Raw genomic sequence first — 22,855 nt, forward strand, 5'->3', positions numbered from 1 at the left:
CCCGGTCATACGCCTTCTCCAAAACTACAAAGCACATGTATACTGGATGAGCGTACTCCCAGGTTCCCTCCAGGATCCTTGCGAGAGTAAAAAGCTGGTCCGTCGTTCCACTACCAGGACGAAAACCGCATTGTTCCTCTTCAATCTGAGGTTCGACAATCGGCCGGACCCTCCTTTCCAGCACCTTAGAGTAAACTTTCCCGGGGAGGCTGAGTAATGTGATATTATGAGGCTCTTCCTGGCAAAATTATGGCCCGCCCACTTTCTGGGGGAAATACTGCATCAGGGCGAAGAGGAAAATAATAGTTTCTTCATAAAAGCTGCTGAGTCATATATTGCACCTCAAACAACAAATAAATCCAGAGTTTCTCTCCTCTACAGAAAAGACGAGAGTGAAAAAAACAATGTAATTCAGAAATCACAGCCTGTATGTAAGCCTGCTGCCTGATACTTGACCGCACAATTTATAGTTTGCCTGTCTGACCATCATAATTGTGATCTTGTAGATAAAAAAAATGCTGTTACCTGAATTTTTTGATGTGATTGCCGAAAAATTCTAAATCTGTGTTGACCACCATTCATATGAAAGCGATTGTTTTCCCCCAAAAGCGGGCTGGACCGTAATTCTTCCAGGAACTGACGTACGTGTTACTCTATCTATCCATTTTGACACTTAACATAAATACACTTTTTAGGACACAAAAACTGATTTATGCCTGAACAATCATTGATCTGGCTTTCAGACAATTGGATAGATTTCTGGTTTGTTGTTAATCTGTCAGCAGTTCGGGTCTTTAAGGTCTGATTTTCCAAAATGGCTGCTGTTAAAAGATTGGTCATAAACTTTATTGAGCTTGTTTTAATGTTGTGGGAACAAGTAACATGTTGTGGCTTACAATCAAATTTTGAGGTAGACTTAGCTTTGTAGAAAAGACACTGCTCTGATTTCAGACAGAGGGTGAAAAGAGGTGCTGCAGCACAGCCAGTATGAGAATAATAAATACCTTTTTGAACATTAAAGCATGTAAACATGTCAAAGTAGAGGCACAAAATACAAATATGAACCTTAAAATATGCTTAATGGGGCCCCTATACATTTTGAAGTGTTAGAATTAGATATTACAATCAATTTTAACATTTAAGCCATTGAATGGGTGAAGTTTTACAACAACTGCCCTGGTAACTTACATAACCCTGTACAGTGAGATGTAATAGATCCTCAGTTATGTAACAGGCCTTTAGTTCAGACACGCTTTTGTCTCCAACTTGAAACATGGCTTTGCTTATTAAAGCACAGCTGACAATCTGGACTTTTTAATATCATATTTTTGTATCCAAATTAGCTCCCAATGGGAAGTTTTTTCATATAACCATTTTTTTGGGTTAAAATATTTGTCCCGGTCAAACTCTGCCGTTTCGAAAATAAGACCTGTTAATTTACAAATGTCTAGGCTAATTCAAGACTTTTCCAAGCATGGAGATATGGATAGATTAAATAAACAGAGGGCTGGATGAATAACATAATATGTGTGACAGAAAGAGAGAAACACTTGTTATGTGCTAATATAAACCAAACACAAAAGAGGGAGGGCGAGGTTGAGTGGCTTCGATAGAGCGAGCGATAAAGCTGCTTTAGATATTTTCAGACGTCTTCGGTTGTTTTAATCTGAGCAGAGGCTGGTTGACATGCTGCTTTGCGGTGTGTGTGTGTGTGTGTGTGTGTGTGTGTGTGTGTGTGTGTGTGTGTGTGTGTGTGTGTGTGTGTGTGTGTGTGTGTGTGTGTGTGTGTGTGTGTGTGTGTGTGTGTGTGTGTGTGTGTGTGTGTGTGTGTGCGTGTATGTGCCTGCGTATATGTGCCTGCATTAAACAGGCCAGATGAGACGACAACCCATTGCAAATTGACTTGTTAGCGCAGAGCACTGTCTCAGGCGGCTACTCTTTAAACCCTCCATCTGTGCTGTGAACCTGCTGGTGTGATTATATACCGCAGTGCACATTCTGCTACAGTACATATAGCATGATCCTCTAAATTTTACATCACTTCAATGTTTTTAAATAATACCTGCAAACAACTCTACAAATCTACAAATACTTACCAGAATTGAAATTGGAGCACTTGCAATAAAAAAACTTAAGAACAATGGTGTAGAAAAACAAGAAAGGAAGGCATCTAATAATTTACCCACATACTATATACATAGTTTACTAAAACCATTATATCATCATCACATTCTGAATCAACATTTTTCTGTAGGTTTTTTAACTCATAACATCTGATGTTAATGTTGTTTTGAAGAAAAAATGTCAAATGATTAAGTGCAGTAACATTAACCATCCTCCCACCAGCATACTGTAGATAATAATATTGAACCAATCTTATGAAGTATTCATCACATTCTCACCTGAATTGAGCATATTTAAAAAAAAATAGACTTATAATTGAACTATTTAAACATTGACTGAAGACAAACATCCACAACAATTGTTGAATCAACATTATAACATTTCATTTCATTTAATATTAACAAACATAAATGATATATGTTATAACTTTTGCTGCTGGTTTAACCATCCTTTTTTCTAAATATGTAGCAGCATGTAATCAGCAGTTCTGGTTCGCTTACTGTATCATAAAGATTTTAAATAGAGGGAAACATCCAGCCCTTTTTTGAAACATTACAAATTATTAACATTTATATTTAATGGTCACATAGTGGTATTGATCTGCTCATCTCATTTCTAAAAAAGGCAAAAAGCACATTTCCCAAAATGTCAATCCATACTTTTTTTTAATATGACCCTAATGTCAAAAATATTGACTTACCAGAACAACCACTCGGAGGCTCCTCATGCAATAAAAGCTGGTTTAAGTTCTGCCTTTTAATAAAAAGTACTTGTTCAAGATTATTTGAAACGAGTCTGCTTCAGGAGTTGAATTATATTCTCCCCCTTCATAGACCTGACCTTTTCCTCCCACTCCTTTAGAGATCTATTTCATACTTACAGTGCTGCTGCAGTAGTACATCTATCCATCTGTCAGAGGAGATTTAAGAGACAATCTGAAACACGTCATGGTTGGACAAAAGAGTAAGACTCCCAAGGCCGTTTTATCATAAGACCGCCATGACACGGGGCAGACAGTGACTATAGTGCAGCTATGCATGATTGTCTTCTATTTGTGTGTTTCTGTATAATTGTGTAGTAGGTGGTAAGAAATGGAAACACAAACAGGTAATGTAAGCAACGCCAAACTTAATGTGAAGCAGCAACTGCAGAACATTAAAAAGGAGAACAACAGGAAAGACTTGAGTTACACAATCAGGAAAGGTAATAAAAAAAGGGAGCAAGGCAGTTTTCATAAATGGCTATACATTCTTATAAATAGATCAGTCACATTAGTTGTTAAAGCAGTTTTGAAGTGTTACCATCTAGATGTTCCTTTTAATCTGAATATGTTCTTTGAATTGGTTAAGTAGTACAACAGCCCTGAAAACTCACATAACCCTGTAAGTTAGAGTAGTTGTAGGAACATTTTGGAAGTTGGGTGGTTCAATTCCCAGATCCTTACCCTAAAATGACAATGTGTTCTTGGGCTAGATACTTTATCCTAAGAAGCTCCCTATGGCATGATAAATGGTGTAAGTGTCAATGTTAGTTTACCGTAGCAGGTCACCCTTGTATGGCATTCTCTGCCTCTCTATGAATGTGTATGAATGGGTGAATGCTGACTTGTATGTATAAATGTGCTTTGAGGGGTGTTGTAAAGACTGGAAAGGTGCTATGTAAATGCTGTCCACTTACCATTTGGCATCGCAAAACCATGAAGTTAATGATAAAAATAAAAAAAACAAGAAAAGTGTAAAAATGGCCATGGTCCATATAAGGGGACCAAGGTGGCATTGTAAATTACTGCTGCAGGTTGCACTGGCTTACAAGGAATTCTTCTTAAGAGATGACTTACTGACCCACAAAATTACAAATGTTACAAATGAGTGCAAGTACGTTTTCAATACTCATACTTAGAAGCATTTAAAGCCTTTATGACACATTGCTTATTCCTTAATGTTGTACTACAATACTTCCATTTTATTATCACATTTTCACAAGACATTGCGGCCTTATTTATTTTTTAGTAAAATGTAAACACATTTAATTTTGGTGGAATTAAACTTCTAAATTTGAAATACTGAAACAATTATGTTCTGAATGAATTAGTCGTTTCCTCTTAATCATTGAAACAATGATTTAATATAATTGTTAAATTGAAACATTAAACATCTACATTTCTTAAATGAGCTTAAACAATTATAGCTTAATCAATCCTTCAACACCTGAATACACTCAGTGAATAAGAAAATGAGACAGACGGAGAGACACAGAGACCCAGACAGACCCCAGAGCTGTAGAGCGAGGCGTGACACAAATCCTAAGCCTCCATGATAACAAACACTTAAACTGTCAGGGGACCCAGTAAAGAGATATGTGAAAATGGAACAAGTGAGGAGAAATAAAGGTAGAGCGCGCAATTCTCAGATAAAAGCCTTTACAAAACAAACAGTGCACCAAAACTCTCTGACTTCAACTCTCTGGCCTATTAGATGAGTCAGAACACAGTGTTAATTCCTCTTTGAATTGTCATGCTAGAGATTGAATTACCTCCACCACTGAGTTTATGTTTTGGGTTTGGGTTTGTTTGTTTAACTGTCAGGAAGACAGTCATATACTTGTTTGTTTTAATTCACCTGTTATTGCAAGATAGTGCATTTTTTTTCTTTTGGTTTGTTTATTCTATTCAAATCCATGTTAGTGGCTCCAAAAAGAGGTAATAATAGTAATATGAGCAAAGTACACTAGGCTAGTAGTTTTTAATATACAAGTCTGATTGTATAGAAGTCTATAAGAGATTCACCTACTTCTCACTTGATTTATTATGTCAGTGTACATTTTCTTGAAGAGTTTATGGCATCAAAAGCTAGTTTAAATATATTGGAATATGGCTTGATGATCACTTTGTTAATTATGGTCCCATGTAAGAAAATCAAGCAGGGTTTGTTGCTACCATGTAGATTAAATGTTTCTTAAGCGTGTATTTGTCTTATAACTTAAACCCTTTCAATTGCGTTTTCATTTAATGGAAGTGCAGTCTAACATTTTGGTTGCCTAAAAAATGTCCCTTTCTGTATTGCGTTGTACTGAGCTCTATAATTTATTCCTTTTGTTGTTAATTGTGGTTGTCAAAAACCATGAAGTAGGCGGCAAAACACAAGGCTTCAAAAGTATGGTACACAAACCAATGAGTGATGTCACAATGACTATGTCCATTTCTATATTCAGTCTATCATCACTATTCCCTCTTTGGCTGCTATAGTGATCTATGGTCCCTACACACTACAGGGCTGGTCAGAGGTTGACTCGTATATAAAGAACATTTAAAGCCTTCAGACTACTCAAGAGTCTTCACAGAGCCTTAATATATAAAATACATTTCAAAATGTCACACAGATAACACAAGAAAGATTTGGTCTCCTGATATGGTGTACTGTGGTTATCAAGTTTTGACAAAGTGACTGCAGTGACTTTGTATGCTTTCCTCCCTGACAAGTTTCTGCCGTTTTCACCCAATTTCATGTTCATAGCAATCCGACTGCCTAACATCATATGCCAAAGATCTTCCACTAATAAGACACTTCCATTGTCTTGTCATTTAAGAGTCTTTTGTAGGAAGAAAATGTGCTGTACTTTGTTAGAAATACCATAAAAATTGCTTTTATGGCAATATTTGTTAGGAAGGAGCGAGTGATTCACTTTCAGTGTGAGGCGGTTGAAGCGAATGTAACCTCTTTCTTTATTACACACACGTTTAAACCAAAATCATCAAGTATCTACATTTCTGCGGTTTCATCAACACCTCATGGAAGCGCTACAATCAAACTGAACTACTAATTTACATACTCCTATGCATTTGTCCTCCAGGTGTAAATGATATCAACTAATATATGCACATGGTATTTGCATAATAACTCCACCACCTGCCTACTATGGCTGCAATAAAACAGAAAGCATAGGGAGGCTATGAATGGGAAGAGTGGCTGTCATATGTTCCACATGGAAATTAGAATATTAATGGGATCCATTTTCAAAGTCTTAATTGAGACAACCTCACTCTAATTACCTGGCATGATGATATTATTATGTATATGTTAATGTAGCTAGTGACATGTCATACATTACTGTGTCCTTGTCCTGTGCTACTCTGGTTCTCACTACAGAGAGAACCTTCACAGTGTAGTTATTCCTCCCTTTAAAAGGACTTCAACACGAGCCGACTTCTCCGTGTTAATGCTACTCCCAGCATCCCGAGTACGAAGGTCAACAGTCCGCATCCGTGGACCTGCTGGGACAGGTTAGCAAGCGAAATGAATAAGTAATGCTGTCACTTCACACAGCAAATCGCAGCTTAAATGCCCCCTAGGAAGGGCACGTAAACCTCATTACCCCAACCTTAACCCTATGTGCCCCAGTGGATCTGCTTCCTGGAACCAGTGAAGACTGTGGTGGTGGGTGTGAATTTAAAATAGGGCCTCATTGACATAGAGCATATGTCTCCTTTTGACAATCCTTGGTTAAATATGGGTATACAAATTAAATAGATCTACTGTCCTAAATGAATTAATATAGCTGCAGGGACTCAATGAGAGATTGCATGAATGCCGAATAAAACAAGTCTGACAGCGCTTTGAAAACAACACGCATCTGCTTTACACTCCTCGCCGTCAGAGTAAAAGACAATAAATCAAACTGATCCTCTAGTGTTTGCACTGCACCATGTAATTATTTACACACTTCCACTGAAAAGCCAATATTACATTTCACCACAGGGATATACAGTATGCAAGGGAATTAAATCTAACTGACAGTAATTTTACTCAGATGCGAAATATAAACAGACTCCACCTGTCGAACAAAATCAACATGAGCAGACAAATATGCATGAGGACTAGAGAGGATGTTGCAATGTGATGTCACTAGTCGTGACCCCACATAACACCAAGGGGTAGAGTTTGGGGGGGAAGGGGAAGGTTAAAGCCTTCAAAATCATTTATTTTTTAAAGTTATTTTTGGGCCAATTCAAGCCTTAATTTGAAAGATAGAATTGAAAGCGGGAGGAAGAAGAAATGATGCGTTAAGTGATTGCAGGCCTGATTCGAACCTCAGTATACGACCCCTTGACATAATTTACACATCTGTAGTTTCCTTTCTGCATCTTGAAAGGTTGTGCACAATCTAAAATAAACCCTTTCAATTTAGTCAATGAATAAGTAAAATAATATCAAGTTAATAATTTGACCATGTTTGTATTGCTGTAAAAATTACCTAACAAAAAGGAGTTTTTTCAAAACTTATTTTTCCTTTTCTGGTTGAATTTGTGCTGTTTAGTAAACTTGGCTGTGATATTTGGTGAGAAAAATGTTTGTTAAGACAAAATAAAACAGTCATCTATTTTAAATCACTTTTATGTCACTTTCCTTGGGCAGTACTTTGAGAAAGAGCTTGAAAGAACACCTCATTTTTACACAGATGCACATAAATCACAAGAGAAATATTTAAATTGAAAGCCACATACAAAATACATGATACAGTTAGTAAAAATGACAGCAAATTAGGACTTCAGGACTTATACTACAACATAGAGTAGTTCTTCTGATGTCTAAACTCCATGAGCATAACATAAACTGCATTTCCTCAGACAATTACCAGATTTCATATGCACTGCCACACTGCAGTTTTCTTTCCTTTTGGCAATCAAACTATTTGCTGCCCACTGTATTTATTAATCAATGTATAAAGTGCACCGTTCCAAACTGACAGTTTGCTTAATCAGTCAATCGTTTGTATATGTCAGAAGGATTGAGAGAGTTGATGTTGTAACATTTGGAAATTAAAATAATCCAATCCATTCAACATCATCAACTTTTTTTGAAAATGGAAATCATTATTGGAATTCAAGCTGCCAGTCACCTAGCAGTTGAGTTGACCTCAACGAGAATCAAAAAAGCGTTATTTTTTTCAATTTAAAGCCCCCACTGTGTTTTTTTTTATTATTATTGATCGTGGATGGTTTTGGATGTCTAGGATGTCACAGTACTTTTGTATGGTTGGGAGAGGCGTTCAGGTTTACAAAAACACACAGCCGATGAAAGTTTCCATATAAATGCTATTTTCTTTTCTTTGTTTAAATAAATGCAACATATTTTTTTGAAGCATCGTTTTATGTTGTATCATTTTAATTTCGCAGCTTATTCGATTAACCCCCAGTGAGAACAACGTCTCTTTATGTAGATGATTCCATGATTTCTGGAGCTAAATCTGATAAAAATAAATAAATGGAGAACATAAAACCAGCATGAAATGTCGTACCTGTTTCTGCACCTGGGATATCGTATATTGCAGCGAGCATATAAAAGCTGCAGCATCTCCGCCCTCATGGCACTCAGTTTGAAAGCCCAGCATTAAGAGCATATTAACCCTGTCTGGCAGTAAGTTTAATTGATAAATCCCGAGCCTCTCCACCTGCTCCCACAATGTACTCCTCTCTGCAGGGGAGCGTCGGCTAAAAGCCTCACATGTAAACAATACTCTTCGGTATGTGGTGCGCAGTCTCGCGCTTGATGGAACACTGCGAGACGAAGGTGTTGATGAGTCGACCCGGCTGCTCAGCCTGTCTCTGCGGTGCGCTTTGGTTAGCGTTACAGCTGCAGGTGCTGTTGTCGGTGTTGGCAGGAAATCCTTCACTAATTTGGCAAATCTCACAAGTGTCTGCTGGTTTCCTCAGCACCAATTTCTTCAGAAAGACAGGACAAATGAGACATGTCAATCAATCACTCCACTAATCAATCAACCAACCAACCAATTAATCAATCTATTTTTGTATATATACTCCAATAACAAAAATCAAACAATGTGTTCAGCATACAGCACCCTCTGGTCTAAGACATTCGCAGTGGACAACAAAAAACAGTACAGATAATCTGGGAGAAAATGGAAGAAAAAACCTTTGGAAGAGCAACACAGGAGTATCTTGTTTAGGACTAAAGACAGGGGACAATCTTCAGCTTTTATTTGTTTGAATGCAGTTAACAGCTCAAAGTGTTTCTATCTTCAACTCTCCTTCACAGTCACATAGCCTTTGTTTATACTCCCATTTATGCATGGAATGTAACTTTTCACTAACCTGCTACAGACCTTTGATTTGTTTGGCTTCAGAAAAACTACAGTGCAATCTGTGGTTTGATTATACCGAACAAATAATGAACACTCTGATCCTCCTATCTTATTTAAGTAACAGGTTGGTGCAGCTGTCAACAAAACTTCAGATTTTCAAGACACAACTCCACAGTCTATAAACAACAAAGTAGTACTTTGCAGGTAACAAAGAAACTGTGTGTGTGTGTGTGTGTGTGTGTGTGTGTGTGTGTGTGTGTGTGTGTGTGTGTGTGTGTGTGTGTGTGTGTGTGTGTGTGTGTGTGTGTGTGTGTGTGTGTGTCTTTCAGAGCCCTACAGCCCAGCGGTGTGGGTGATGATGTTTGTGATGTGCCTGTCGGTGGTCGCTGTCACCGTCTTCATCTTTGAGTTCTTCAGCCCCGTGGGATACAACCGCAGCCTGCAGAGCGCTAAAAGTAAGAGACAGAGTCACTCCAGTGCCGGCATGCCAATCAACCCACTGCCACTGCTCATTTCACTACATTATTACCAACTTGTCACTTCGTCAGTTATGTAAGCGGTGGGGGGGGGCTGATTTGAGAAGGGTGTTTGCTCAAATTATGCAAAGCGCCCCGCGTTTTTTCACTGCACATGAGTCTAAACAATCACTCCACACCCACAATCGGGCTTATTTATATTTAATGAAACAAACACTGACAGTGCAGTGATGGTTGACTTTGACATTTTAACAGTACTTGTCAGTTCATCATTTATTCCAAAATGTTTACTGGCTTCCCCTCTGTGCTGACATCTTCATTTGTATGCATCATTTGGAAATGTTTTTCATCACTTTCTAATAAATTGACACAAGTGGAATTATAAAGATTTGGAGTCACACATAGCTAGCTAAGTGTTCATCACTTCTTGTGAGTGGTAGCTTCTCCTTTGTTAACATATGTCTGCTTCTTCATTCCTAAACACACTGCTTTTACCACACTTCAGAAAAAGTGGTTATGCTTCTTCAATGAATTCATAAATAAAAATGAACAACATTCGACCATATTTAACCACAATATAAATTAACTTTATTTCAGTAATTATTTGGCAAGTCTATTAATGTTATGCAGAAATATGAACCTTTTTTAAATAGTCATTATAATACCTTAATTCTTTCATTTTTATCACAGGTAACATGTAGGTCTTCATGCTCCACACACGATGCAGGTATTACTAAACAATTGACATGAATTAGATAAAACACATTCATATTTTCTTCAAACATATAAGGATGGCGAAGCTTAATCTGATAACCAGAGAGTATAGTTTGTTTTTGTGTTAAATAACTTTAGGGATCACTTTACCAAATCATCCATGTTTTAGGAAATCCATGTTGGACATCTTTCTCTAGGATACTCCAATTCAATGTAGAGTTAGGTTAAGGATTAGGGTTAAGACAGTTTTTTATTGTGACCCCTAGATCATATTCATGTTGGTAGTTAGCAAAAAAATAAAACAAACTTTAGGCTAACCAAGTTACTGTGAGTGAGAATGTTTTTTCTTTAGCTTTCAAAGTCTTTATGACCAGTTTGCAAACAAAACCTGCCATTTGCTTCAATACATTCTTCCCTACCTTCATTTCCAACCATCTTTTTATTGACAGATTCACTTTCACTGCAAAAAAGGTGACAACTCTGTAGATACTTCCAATTCTCATTATTCCCTCCATCTATATCGCACCATTCCCTTGATGCCTTCAGACTGTGTTGACTCTTTTTCCAGCCAGAAATATATCAGCACCTTTCATCTTGAAAGATCAATTGGATCTTCTCCCTGCTCTACCTTGTCTCTCATCTATTTTCCCTTCTGAGGTTTCACTGATTATTGATTTTTAACACAGAGGTCTTTCCTCAGCCCTCTGTTAAGCTCCCCTGTTTAGAAATTCAACATCAGACGATCTTAAATCACTTTTGGGCAGTATGTACCTGCTATCACTATTAAACTATATGGCTTAAAGCATTTAGGCATTATGTAGCCCATTGTTTTTCATGGTTTAAGCTTGGCATTAGTTATATTGCAAGGCATAAACAAATATTCCAGCGCAAAATGGGCTCCATCTGAGTGTAACAGCGAGTGTTTGAACCTTGTGTCAACATAACAAAGCCCCAGTGCAAAAATCCAGTTCCGTAAATAAATAGCTTTCAGGCTTTGTTGTGAGCCCGGACATCAACCCCATTCAACGCCTGTGGGAACAATCGGAACGCCAACTGGCAAATCACTAATCAAGTTCCAAAGAAAAGCTTTGATCCAGAAAATGTACACATTAGTGCCAATGACTTTAGGAATGTTTACCAAACAGTAAGAAGTTACAAATTGTGTGCCATTTGGTGCGGTTGTGAATTATTAATGTTAAGAGACTTTTATTTTGAAATAGTGGATTTTGTATTGGGTTGAATGCTGTTTATGCTACGTTTTGGTTTTCTGCCATCACTCCCGTGCAGTAGCCGGAACAGAAGTCCTTGACAATGAACTTCTTGATTTAGTCTATTATTATTCTGATCATACAGTCATTTGTTTATACACCACAACACTATACTGTTAATCCCACCTGAGCTCTTCAAGTAAATACTTTTTAATCCATTTGATGACTCTGTGCTCTCTGACCGGAATCCTGTAGTGGTCAATTATCCACAACCCCAGTTAGAAGTGTTCAATACCCAACAAGTGCATTGTATTTGTCTTATTATTGAGCTTTTGCACTGCAATAGACGTGTTTTTCTAGATTCAGATGGGATGCTATATGGCCTCATGTAATCTCTCAGCACCTGTATGAAGCGTACAAAGACTTTCATTTTCCTAATACTGGATTTCTCTCCCTCTCTCAGAGTCAGGTGGATCTAAGTTCACCATAGGGAAGTCCGTGTGGCTGCTATGGGCGCTGGTCTTCAACAACTCTGTGCCTGTGGAGAATCCCAGAGGAACCACCAGCAAGATCATGGTGACCACTCCACCCGACTCACTCACTGACAAAATATCTGATTAAGAGATTAATCTGATCATTTGGAAGGAAAAACCTTGTATTTTAAGATTTCACACATCTCATGTATTAACAACTTTTAAATGAGTGTATTTCTTCCGTTTTATAAAAACCTCCCTCACTTTTAAATAAAATGAATATATTACTCTGTTTTATGTACCTGTACAGTGTAGATTAAATCATCCACCTTCCAATCAATGGTGATAGGTAAGAAACTGATCACCACAATACACAATAAGCAACATAAACTGTCCCTTAGACTTAGCTTACTAAATTAAGTATGTAACTATTTTAGGGGTTGATTTGATGAAATCTATTGGGAAAACTGTAACACCTTTTTGATTTATTTTTATGTTGACTTTAATCAATTCAGGTTTTCTTGCCCTTTTCACAACTCTAATTTGCATTATTATCAAGATGAATCTGAAACCTATGAGTAATATGAGGCTTTGCAATCAGTTCGGAAGTGTTTATTCACTCGTTTCCCTGCTGGTGGTCTTTTTAATACCTGCTGTTACACTCTGTCCCCATGACATAAAAAGGAAATCAGTTGAAGGCTTGCCCTCTCTGCCACTGAGCATAGAGCCACGGGAGGAGAAAAAGTCATTGTGTCTTTTTTCCTTTTCACTCTCTGCACGAGTGCTTTTCACAAAAAACCCAATCATCTCAAAAGCTCATTATGATCTCAATAGGGTTTTTATAAAAGGGGTCAGGGGGATTATTTTTGTACTTTTCTCAGGAAATGTACTTTTTAGTTAACCTTTTGTTTTTTTGCTTTAAGGCACCTAGCTGTAGATCAATCACTTGCAGGGCTTTTATCCAACTAGAGTAGTTTTCTACTGAAATATAAAGAAGAGAGGAAATACAAATCTGATCCATTTTCAAATCAGACAACCATACCTAACCACAAGCAGAGAACAAAGGAGACGATACATTTGTCTAATAAACGCTCATTCCCTGAATTACTTCCACTATTTTGTGACATTTTCTACCTTCATAGGCCTGATCAAGGTCATAAGTGTGTATCCCATTATGCGCTCTATAGATATTTGACAACCACGCGATATACAGTAGGTGTCATACATTAAAGGTTAATAAGTTTTAGATCTGCCCAAGGGGTCATTAAACTCCCCAGGGAGCCATTGTAAGTGAGGAGTTCGTCCTCCAACTCTTCTCTTAGGACAAATCCTCCAGCTGAGCGTCATTGGATAAAAACGTAATCCCCATTCATTAAGATTACTTTTTTTTAAACATGATTCACATGCCGGCGCTGAGAGTATACAATCTTCAGCTCATTCATTAAGAAAATTATGCAAATTCACTTTTGACATAAACACACAGTGCTGTAGAAACAAAGTACATCAGTAACTGCAAATGCGAATTTAGGGCAAAATGTTATCCAAATCTTTGACTTTCTTTCTGGCTGAATGTCAATAGTGCAGCATTATACAGCATTGAAAACAGCACGTCGGCAAGCTCAAAGTCTTTACATCAAGGCCTTAAAAAACCTTTCAGATGATTTTTTATTTGCATTATTATTATTATTTGGTTAAACCTATTATGGAGTAGGGTTAGATTTAGGGTTTGATGGCTTATAATAAAGAAACATCAATTGAAATAATATTAACATGTAAAACTCGTGTTCTCAAAGAACAGGTGTCTGGTGCTATTATAAGCGTTATCAGCAATACAACAAATGCGGATGCATGTCTGTCTTCCCATTTGTTTGTATGTGGATGGTGCTTTTAGGTTGCAGTTTAAAGAGAATCAACTTTTTGACACTTCGACAATACGAGCCTGGACTCATTTTCATACATAAATACAAAAATGTGTAAAACATGAATAAAACACAGAGTATACAATATAGTGCAAATGGGCAGGTAGCGGAGAATAAATTGTATAAATAATAAAAGAGAGCACATAATATGAAACAGAATCTGTTCCCTGATGCAGTCCATCTGTTTTCAATGTCTGTATGGCATAGGGAATAAAGTACTTCTTGCTTTTGTGATTGATTTGGTCCCGAAGGCCAGACAGAAGCAGCTCCAACTCTTGGAAAAAAAGTGGATGTGAAGTTTCTGCAGTTATTTGTTTAGCTTTCCTGTGAACATCGTTGTCGAATGTATGTGTTTTTTTTTTCTGTAACTTGCCAATTACTTTTGCTGTAATGCTAACTCCCTTGGAGAAATAGTTGTTTGCTCTTTTCACTCATTTCCTCGAATGCTTTTACAAGGTATTACATAAGAAAATAACAAATTCCGAAGTTGCAGTGACGTCTTTTATGTGTCATGCTGACCAACTCGACTCTACCCTCCAGGCTTGATAGAGCATCAGCTGTGGGTCTAGTGATGAAATGCCAAGAAGTGCAAAAACAGTGTCACCGATATCTAACAATACTTCCACACCTGTCACACTCAGCCCGTATTGATCTCATTACACTGCACCCCTCCTTCAGGTGCTGGTGTGGGCCTTCTTCGCTGTCATATTCCTGGCCTCCTACACTGCCAACCTGGCTGCCTTCATGATCCAGGAGGAGTACATCGACACAGTGTCCGGGCTGTCGGATAAGAAGGTGTGTTCTGGAAAGAAATGGTTGGATGGACTGGGTGATTGATGGATGAGTGTTTAAACAGATGGATGGCCAGATGGATTGATAAAAAAACAAGAGATTGAGCTTAGACATGACTCACAATGACGTGTCATTCAACTAATGTTCATTTTGAGAAGTACACAGTAGCAGATGAGAGAACACAAACTAGATCATCCTATGGAGCGAGTTTTCTTCCTTAAAATAGCTTAAGTTAAAAAAGGAGTGACATTTCTTTAGAATTGTTCCCTCTCTGTTGCCTCTTACCTTTTCTCAGTGCAATTTCCCTGTATATGTAACCTTATTTTTCAGACTGCCCTCACAGCACTTATAGCTGACAGGCCTTTCTTTCAAAGTGAAAATTTTGAATCTCAGAAGCAGTTCATCTTGCAGCATGCAGCGATCCGCCTCCCTCCACCTCTTTACTTACTCTTCAAATTCCTTCTATCGCTTTAATCTTCGCCCACCTCTTTTCTTCTCCTGCAGTTCCAGCAGCCGACGGAGCAGTACCCTCCACTGCGTTTCGGAACAGTGCCAAACGGGAGCACGGAGGAGAACATCCGCTCCAACTATCCCAACATGCACCAGTATATGATCCGCAACAACCAGAAGGGGGTCGAGGAGGCCATTGAAAACCTCAAGACCGGGTAAGGAAAGGACAAGAGATAGATAGGTGTCATTCGCAATGGGGACATGTCCTTACCATTTTTTTAAATGGCCGATTTTGTCATTATTCATTTTTCAAAAGATCATTTATAAAAATAATTCTCTAAAAAAAAGTGTTGATGAGACATTTTAACACATCAAAAATGGTTTTAGAAATGTGTATTTGTGCAATTACAAAACTTAAAAAGCAATAAAAAAAACACAGTAAATGAACATGAAATCTCACAACCTAAACCCCCCTGCTTGCTCGTTATAAAAGGATCAACAATCATGCATGCACTGATCACTAATCACTGATCACTAACAATTTCTTTACAAAGTTACTTGTTTTTTTCCCCTACTTGGTCATTATTTACTATGACCTCCTTTCGACCTCCCATTACATTGCCTAAAAGTGTAAATGTTGAAGACCTTTAAAACATCTTCTGACCCCGATGTGTCCCTACCACTTCCTCAACAATTAGTGAAAAGTTGCAACGTGAAAAGTGATACAAAAGAAAGCAAACATGGGGGTAAAATTAGCTTTCTCAAAAAGAAGAAACCAAAATGAGTTTTCATGACAGAATATTTACACTGCATTTTGAAAAAAAGTTGTGTCTGTTGCTTTACATATAAAGATTGGTGACAAAGTAAGACAGGTCTGAAAGTAAGGCAGCAAAATGAGTGCCTTCAATGGGGGTCATTTTTCTGACAGAGCCGAGGTCCACTCGTTGCCTGAGAGAGAATGGTCACTGCAAATCGATAGGAAGTTTCGCTGAGGAATCACTTTATCCTGTCATCATCAAACATGTCTTTCTTGATGGGTGGAAATTCTTCTAGGAGGATTGCTCACTTATCTGCTGAGCATGGAGAGTCATTGAAGAGTTTGAAGAGGATGTATAAAGGTGTGAATTGTAAGCTTTGGCCTTTAAAGTCACCAAACCTCAACTCAGCAGAACACACATACAGTATGGGAGATTGTTTTGCCACCATCAAAAAACACCCAATCATACATTTTTTTTTAAGAATAGTGTTTTTTCTTCAGTGGAGTTCCACCCACAGACTTGGAGGATCAAAGTCAAGGAGCACTGAAGCTGTTCTGCAGACTCGTAGTGGACTAACACCTTGCTGAAAGACTTTTTGAAACCTGTCTATAGTCCAAAACACAAAGGCAGAAGGGATTTGAGATTTAAATTACTCCCCGAGGAGAAAAAAAATAGACTTTACTGGATTGCCCTGCATGTATCTCTTGGAGTTGATGAGGTTTGAAACATTTGTAGAATTGGAACAAATTCACTTATAACAGTAGTCTGGAAAAAACACTTCAAAAGACAGATTTGGATCAGCCATTAGACAAAATTGAGTGTACAGCAGTCTCGAGTGCAACAAAGTGAAAGACAATACTTTTGCAATCAGGAACAGCAGAATAAGGATACAGGAGGTAAGAGTTTGGTCACTGAGTGTAAGCAATCAGGCTGTATCCAAGTCTAAGTCAGCCACTGTCTACATTCCTACTGCCCTTATTTTAAACATATACATCCCTTTCTCTTTTGCTTTTTATTTTAACGTGAGGCCAAGCCACCATCCTCGCCTTGTTCCTATTCCCTCTTTGTCTTTTCAACCTGTTAGCGCATTGATCTTCCTCGCCTCAGGAGCGCCGGCTAACTGTTGTAACGAAGAACTTTTAAATAATACATGCTAACAGCAGCCGCAGTGCAGGGGGGAAATCCCGCAATGTCAGCACTTGCTGCTACTCAGACACTGCTTGTCTTTAACAAGGGTGTGGGCGGGGGGGGTTGATTATCTGCCTGCAGGGCCACAAAGTATACAAGGCACTTGCCATAAAATATACAATTGCTCATAGTGTTTAAGATGGCAGGGAGAGAGGAGGGGGATTGATGCAGATAAAGGGGTTCAATTGTTTAATGCAACAAGCAAACACGCTTTTGCACAAGCAGCGACCGCGGCCCTTATCAGATTTGACGTAGCGTGTTATTAAAACTCCAATGATGCATTCCTTTTTGTCATTCTTAGTCATTCGCCTTGTTCATCATACATCAGTTTCTAGCTCTGTCTATCGCTGCCTCTGCACCACCTCACTCATTATCCGCTGTTTATCTCCGTTTTGTCATTTTGCTTTCTTCCCGCCGCTCTGAAATTATTTACGAATGAAACATTAGTCACCACCATCAAAGCAAAGCGGCTTGAAGATTCCTGTTTGATTCGATGCAGAGGCACCAAACATCACCTCTCCATCTCTGTCTCGCCTTCCTCTACTAACTCCCTCTTTCTCACCCTTTCTGTTTCTCTGGTCTTTTCCTCCTCCTTCATTAACTGCTTGCTCCTAGCTCATCAAATCGTTCTTCTTTTCACTTGCTTCCCTCCTCCCTTCCATTTCCTCTCACCCACCTCATCCTTTCCTGCAACATCAACCCTCCGCTTTGCCTCTGTTCAATCTCACATCCTTCACCACAGTCACTTCTCCTCCTCCTCTCTTTTCGGGGAAGTCTTAGTGCAGCTTCCCAAGAGTGAATATAAATGATAGTGAAGTAGAAGAGCAGGTAAAGTTATACATCCATCATCAGATCCTGTGATCTACATCATCAGTCTGAGCTGAACTGTTACATCCAATCCATTAAATGATGATAAAGTATTTTAGCTCACTTGTGGCCTACAACCACTGCTCCCTAATCAGTCTTCCCTGCTTCAAATTCAGCGGGGGGATTTCAGCAGAGGCTATGTTTTTTTGGATTGAGTTTCATCTCTTTCTTACTTTTCAATAGCTATTTAAAACATTTTCGGGAGCTAAAAGTCAAGTACTCAGATTGTTTTATTTTGACTGACCAATGATCAAATCCCAACAATAGTAAATATACGGTGACATGTCACATTGATGGACACAATTTAAGCAATGACTGTCGGATTAGTAAAATACCACTATAATGACAGATGGTTGATTTAAGCAGCTAAGAGGGACATGCTCCAATAGTTTCTAAGCAATGTTAGGAGTAGGAGATAAAGGTGAAATTCTAAGGGTGTATCCAACTTAAGCAAAGGAATAGCATGTTGGTAAGAAAAACAACAACTGTAAATTAGAGCTGGATGATATTATCATTAATAACGGATTTGTAACACTAATATACATTGCGGTAAAATATTAATGAGTAGAGCAATTTCTATTTCTAGATGTTGGATATAACTAAGGTTTAAGTGCATAAGGCATAACTGTAAAACACAATGCAATACAACTAACTAATATTTGCGCTTTCGTATGCAATTTGTTATACCTTGGTAATACATATATTTTGAAACGTATAAATGTGTTTTTCTCTTCTAATAACTGATAGTATTTTACATTTTCCATAAGAAACAACAGAAAGTGTCATAAGTGCGGTGCAACTAAAAGACCATGAAGGAGACTTTCTTTCTGCTGAAACAAATTGACTCCTTACGTGCCTCATCCCCTCCCCTGCTGCTGCATCGTACTCTGGTCTATTGAGGCTGCTGCAGGAGTAGAGTTGACATCTCTGCCTGCAGTGTGATGAATAACTCTGCACGTATGTGGACTGTTAGTGCAAAATAGTGTCGATAAAGCAGCTCCTCTGACTTCAGTATATGTTTCCTTTTCAGACGGTCATTGTCTCTGCGTAGGTTTATCCATCACCTCTGTCATATATTTCACTAGTTGCACCTCACCTGCTCCAGGTCAGGGATTTCCATGTCTCTGTTGTAATTTTCCTCCCTTCTCCCTTGCTTGCAGGAAGCTGGATGCGTTCATTTATGACGCTGCTGTGCTGAACTACATGGCCAGAAAGGATGAGGGCTGCAAGGTATAGATCTCTGTCACATTTCACAGCTCTGCACACTGACACACTCACACATAGTGGCAGCTATTGTTGATGTCCCTTTTGCCCTGCAGCTATTATTATGTGCTACTGCGCTACTAGATCTGCTCTTCTTAAGGGGGGAACTGTTGCCACAGACGCTAACCAGCGTGCCTAAAGAGCTCTTCTACAGGCGCTACATCTGCATTAAATAAATCAAACACACCCAATGCATTTACATTATTCCCTCGATGCCTATAGCTATTTAATATTGTCATTTTCGGACTGTGTTGTTGTTGACTTATTTATGAGTCTGCATTTGATGCCACTCCCTTGGCAAGAATGAAATCCTGCCCTGTGATCATTTGTAATAAGATCTGCGGGAAGCCTGAGCTCCAAGCATCATCACAAAACAGCCACTGCTGCAGTAATAATTAAAACTGATGTGGATCTACATTAATTCCTCCACTGAAACAATACCCAATGCACAAGCTCTGGGATTTTTGGGGATATTAGAGCTGAGCCAACTGTTTTGCATTAAATGAACTGCAGGAATGAAGCTAGTTTTTGTTTGTTCCATGCCATCTGTCGCTTTGAATCAGTCTGGATGAATATATGTGCTTTGGTTTGTATGTGGGGATGTAAATGTGTTTATGATTTATTCTACAAGGTGATGACTATCGGCTCGGGGAAGGTGTTTGCCACCACAGGCTATGGCATCGCCCTGCACAAGAACTCCCGCTGGAAACGACCGCTAGACCTGGCCCTCCTGCAGTTGGTTGGAGACGGTAAGACAGAATGGAGAGGGTTAGTGCCACAATTCTCTGGAAATACACAATACAACAAATACAAACAAGTACATGTTAGTGAAGTCCCATGTCGGGCATTTTTATCTTGTAGTCGATCGCAATTATATTATCCATTTGATGAAATACTTTTTTCTGACAAAAAAAAAAATTCAGTTAGACACAGAATTCTGTATAGAAATATGATTCTGATTACATCTCATTATTCGTGTTCTTTCAAATAACATATTTAGATTGGAATATATCACCACCTCCCATAACATATAGATGCAAATGTCTCCATGAAGTACATTTTATAATTTGCCCAAAATCTGAAAGGTCCAACCCGCCACATGCAACCAAGAAATGCATGCAAATGCAAATTGCAGAAACTTATTGAAGTATAAACAGAATCATTTGTACGTCCAGTGTATTCTGCCTTTTAAGGCAGAAGTCTGGGTGGACAATCAAAGGATTTCAACACAAGTGACCGTCCTGTACGTTGACTTTTTTTAACTACACACAATATTTCATGTGGGTTATTTTTGGAAGGTGAGTATTTTTGTTATGTAATCCTTTCATAATGGGGAAACATTTAGTTTTTTTCACTTTGTTGGCTGTGCTGATTTATCACAAATCTACGTTGACCCAGCTAGCTGGAAGAAGAGATGGAGGTGATGTCAAGATACATTTGAAATAAAAATATAAGTTTGTCATTTGATCTTCAACTGCTGGCTAAAGTTGCCTGCCCTTGTTTTAGTACTGAAAGAACTTACTGTTGTAAGAATTAAGGGGGAAAAAAACAACACAAGCAAGAAAAGAGAACCTTTAAAATGTTTTCAAAATCAATGTTGGCAAGGTCTTTGGTATATTTTATAAGTGAGGGATAATACAGCTTAAGTTCAAAGTGAGGTGGGAGTCAAACATGAGGAAGAGGACAAAAGTTATGAAGGGGGAGAGATGGAAAGCAATACAGGAAGGTTAAGGGGAAGGAAGAGTAGAGAAAATAAAAGAGGTGTGTTAAAGCTGTCATAATTCTAACACTTGCTTTCTCTATGTGCATTCCAATACCTATACTACAGTACAGCATGTCAGAAAATATTTAGCATGACCCTATAAAGAATATGTTAAAGCAGTGTGCAAATACCAGTAAGCATTTTTTCAGTATGACAGTAAACAGGCTTTTCTGGCCCACAATATTTGCGAGGTCCCAGAACGGTCAAATTAGCAGGCACTTCCTTTCCGCATTGGTTCCTCGTTGAAAAAACAATGCAACAAAGACAGAAATAAATGTTGTTCTATTAAAGCATTTCTGAAGGTCTTATGTGGCTTGCGTAGCTTACTTCTAAAACCAAAGTTATGTTTTGATTTCCCTTTGACTGAAAAGCTTTCCACCATTTATGCCAGCAGCAATTATTGAATAGATCAGGAGCAAGAGATTAATCACTTTCACAAAGTGACCTTTACAGGTCCCAGTAATTTGGTTTGCAGTTAAAAAGAACCCCCAATAATAACATAATCCCTCTTACATTTGCTTATAATGGCAGAAAGGCCTTTTAGCTTCTGCTGGCGTCAGTGCTCAGTAAGGATAGAAACACTGATACAAAAAGAACATATCAACATTGATCTCTACTCAAATGCATCACAAATCTACTTTATTTAACATAACCTATAAATGAAAAGAGGCAAAAATAATTAAAAAGAAAGTGTAAATAGAGGAGTATGTTTAAGTGCACTCTACACTACACTACAATATAGACAAGGTTAAGTGCTTATGCTGTTTTTTTGATACTTATATTCTGTTAATACCTTTTCAGTTTTGGATCTTAGTCAGAAAAACAAAGAAACCAACAAAACAAAAACATTGTACATTGAAATTTACATCCGTCTGATATTACTGTTAAAACCCCAGCACAATACTGTTACATCAAAAAAAGGAACATTGAATGGAAAAAGTGTAGGAATTGAAGGAAACGGGAGGAAACTTAAATGAAGCTGTCTTTAAAGGGGTCCTGTTATGCTAATTTCCAGGTGTTCAGGTTTTGTCTCATACTGCCTCTGCTGCAGCACCTCTTTTGACCCACTGTCTAAATCCAGAACCCAGCCTGCTCTGATTGGTTAGCCGTCTGGCTCTCTTGTGTCAATCGCTCAGAGATGTCCCACCCCTTAGCCTATCACGTACGATGTGTTGGACCGCTAGCTAATAGAAGCAGCGAGTGTTGCGTAGTAATGTCACTATGTTGCGAAAGTAAAGGAAGGAATACTATCAAGACGTTTCCAGCCGGGGGGGAGAGTGTGGGAGAGAAAACTCCCTTTGGAGGAAACTTTGGGATTTTAGCTTTTGCAGACCATTTACATAAACAGTCCTTTAAGTCACATTACAGAAAAAGGCAAAACCCCCAAAAAGCACAATAGCTCCTTTTTAACACTGAAAAGAAAAAACTGTAAGGGAACCTGTGCAATAAATGGAAATCAGGACATTCTCCTAAGAGTCACAATCTCCAGTTTCCTTGTGAAAAGTTGAAGAAATATAGTTGTGTTGCAAACTTCAGGCAGCTAAGGGCAAATTGTGGAAATTGAATAGAACATATCAATAATCTGGGCAGCACTGGAGGACCAACTGTAAATTGCCTATTACCGTATGTTTTTGGCTAATTGTGTTTGGACTGATTGTGCCCTCCAAATTGTTCAGCCAGAAAATTCAATAGTGAGCCACAGGAATCTCATAACCAACCCCAGAGACATCACATGCATCTATCCAAAGCAAATGCACTATGGC

At 38.4% G+C, this 22,855-nt stretch overlaps 1 protein-coding gene across 1 annotated transcript in view; it reads left to right on the top strand.

Moving 5' to 3' along the window:
• Positions 1-22,855, top strand: part of grin2da (glutamate receptor, ionotropic, N-methyl D-aspartate 2D, a) — a 104,737-nt gene that overhangs the window by 66,882 nt on the left and 15,000 nt on the right. The window contains exons 10-15 of the mRNA XM_063899714.1: positions 9,552-9,677; positions 12,084-12,196; positions 14,691-14,807; positions 15,309-15,469; positions 19,228-19,297; positions 19,962-20,079. Coding sequence (XP_063755784.1) covers positions 9,552-9,677; positions 12,084-12,196; positions 14,691-14,807; positions 15,309-15,469; positions 19,228-19,297; positions 19,962-20,079 — 705 coding nt within the window. The remainder of the gene's footprint in view (positions 1-9,551; positions 9,678-12,083; positions 12,197-14,690; positions 14,808-15,308; positions 15,470-19,227; positions 19,298-19,961; positions 20,080-22,855) is intronic.

Source organism: Eleginops maclovinus, chromosome 13 (assembly GCF_036324505.1).
Source record: "Eleginops maclovinus isolate JMC-PN-2008 ecotype Puerto Natales chromosome 13, JC_Emac_rtc_rv5, whole genome shotgun sequence".
Classification (NCBI taxonomy): domain Eukaryota; kingdom Metazoa; phylum Chordata; class Actinopteri; order Perciformes; family Eleginopidae; genus Eleginops; species Eleginops maclovinus.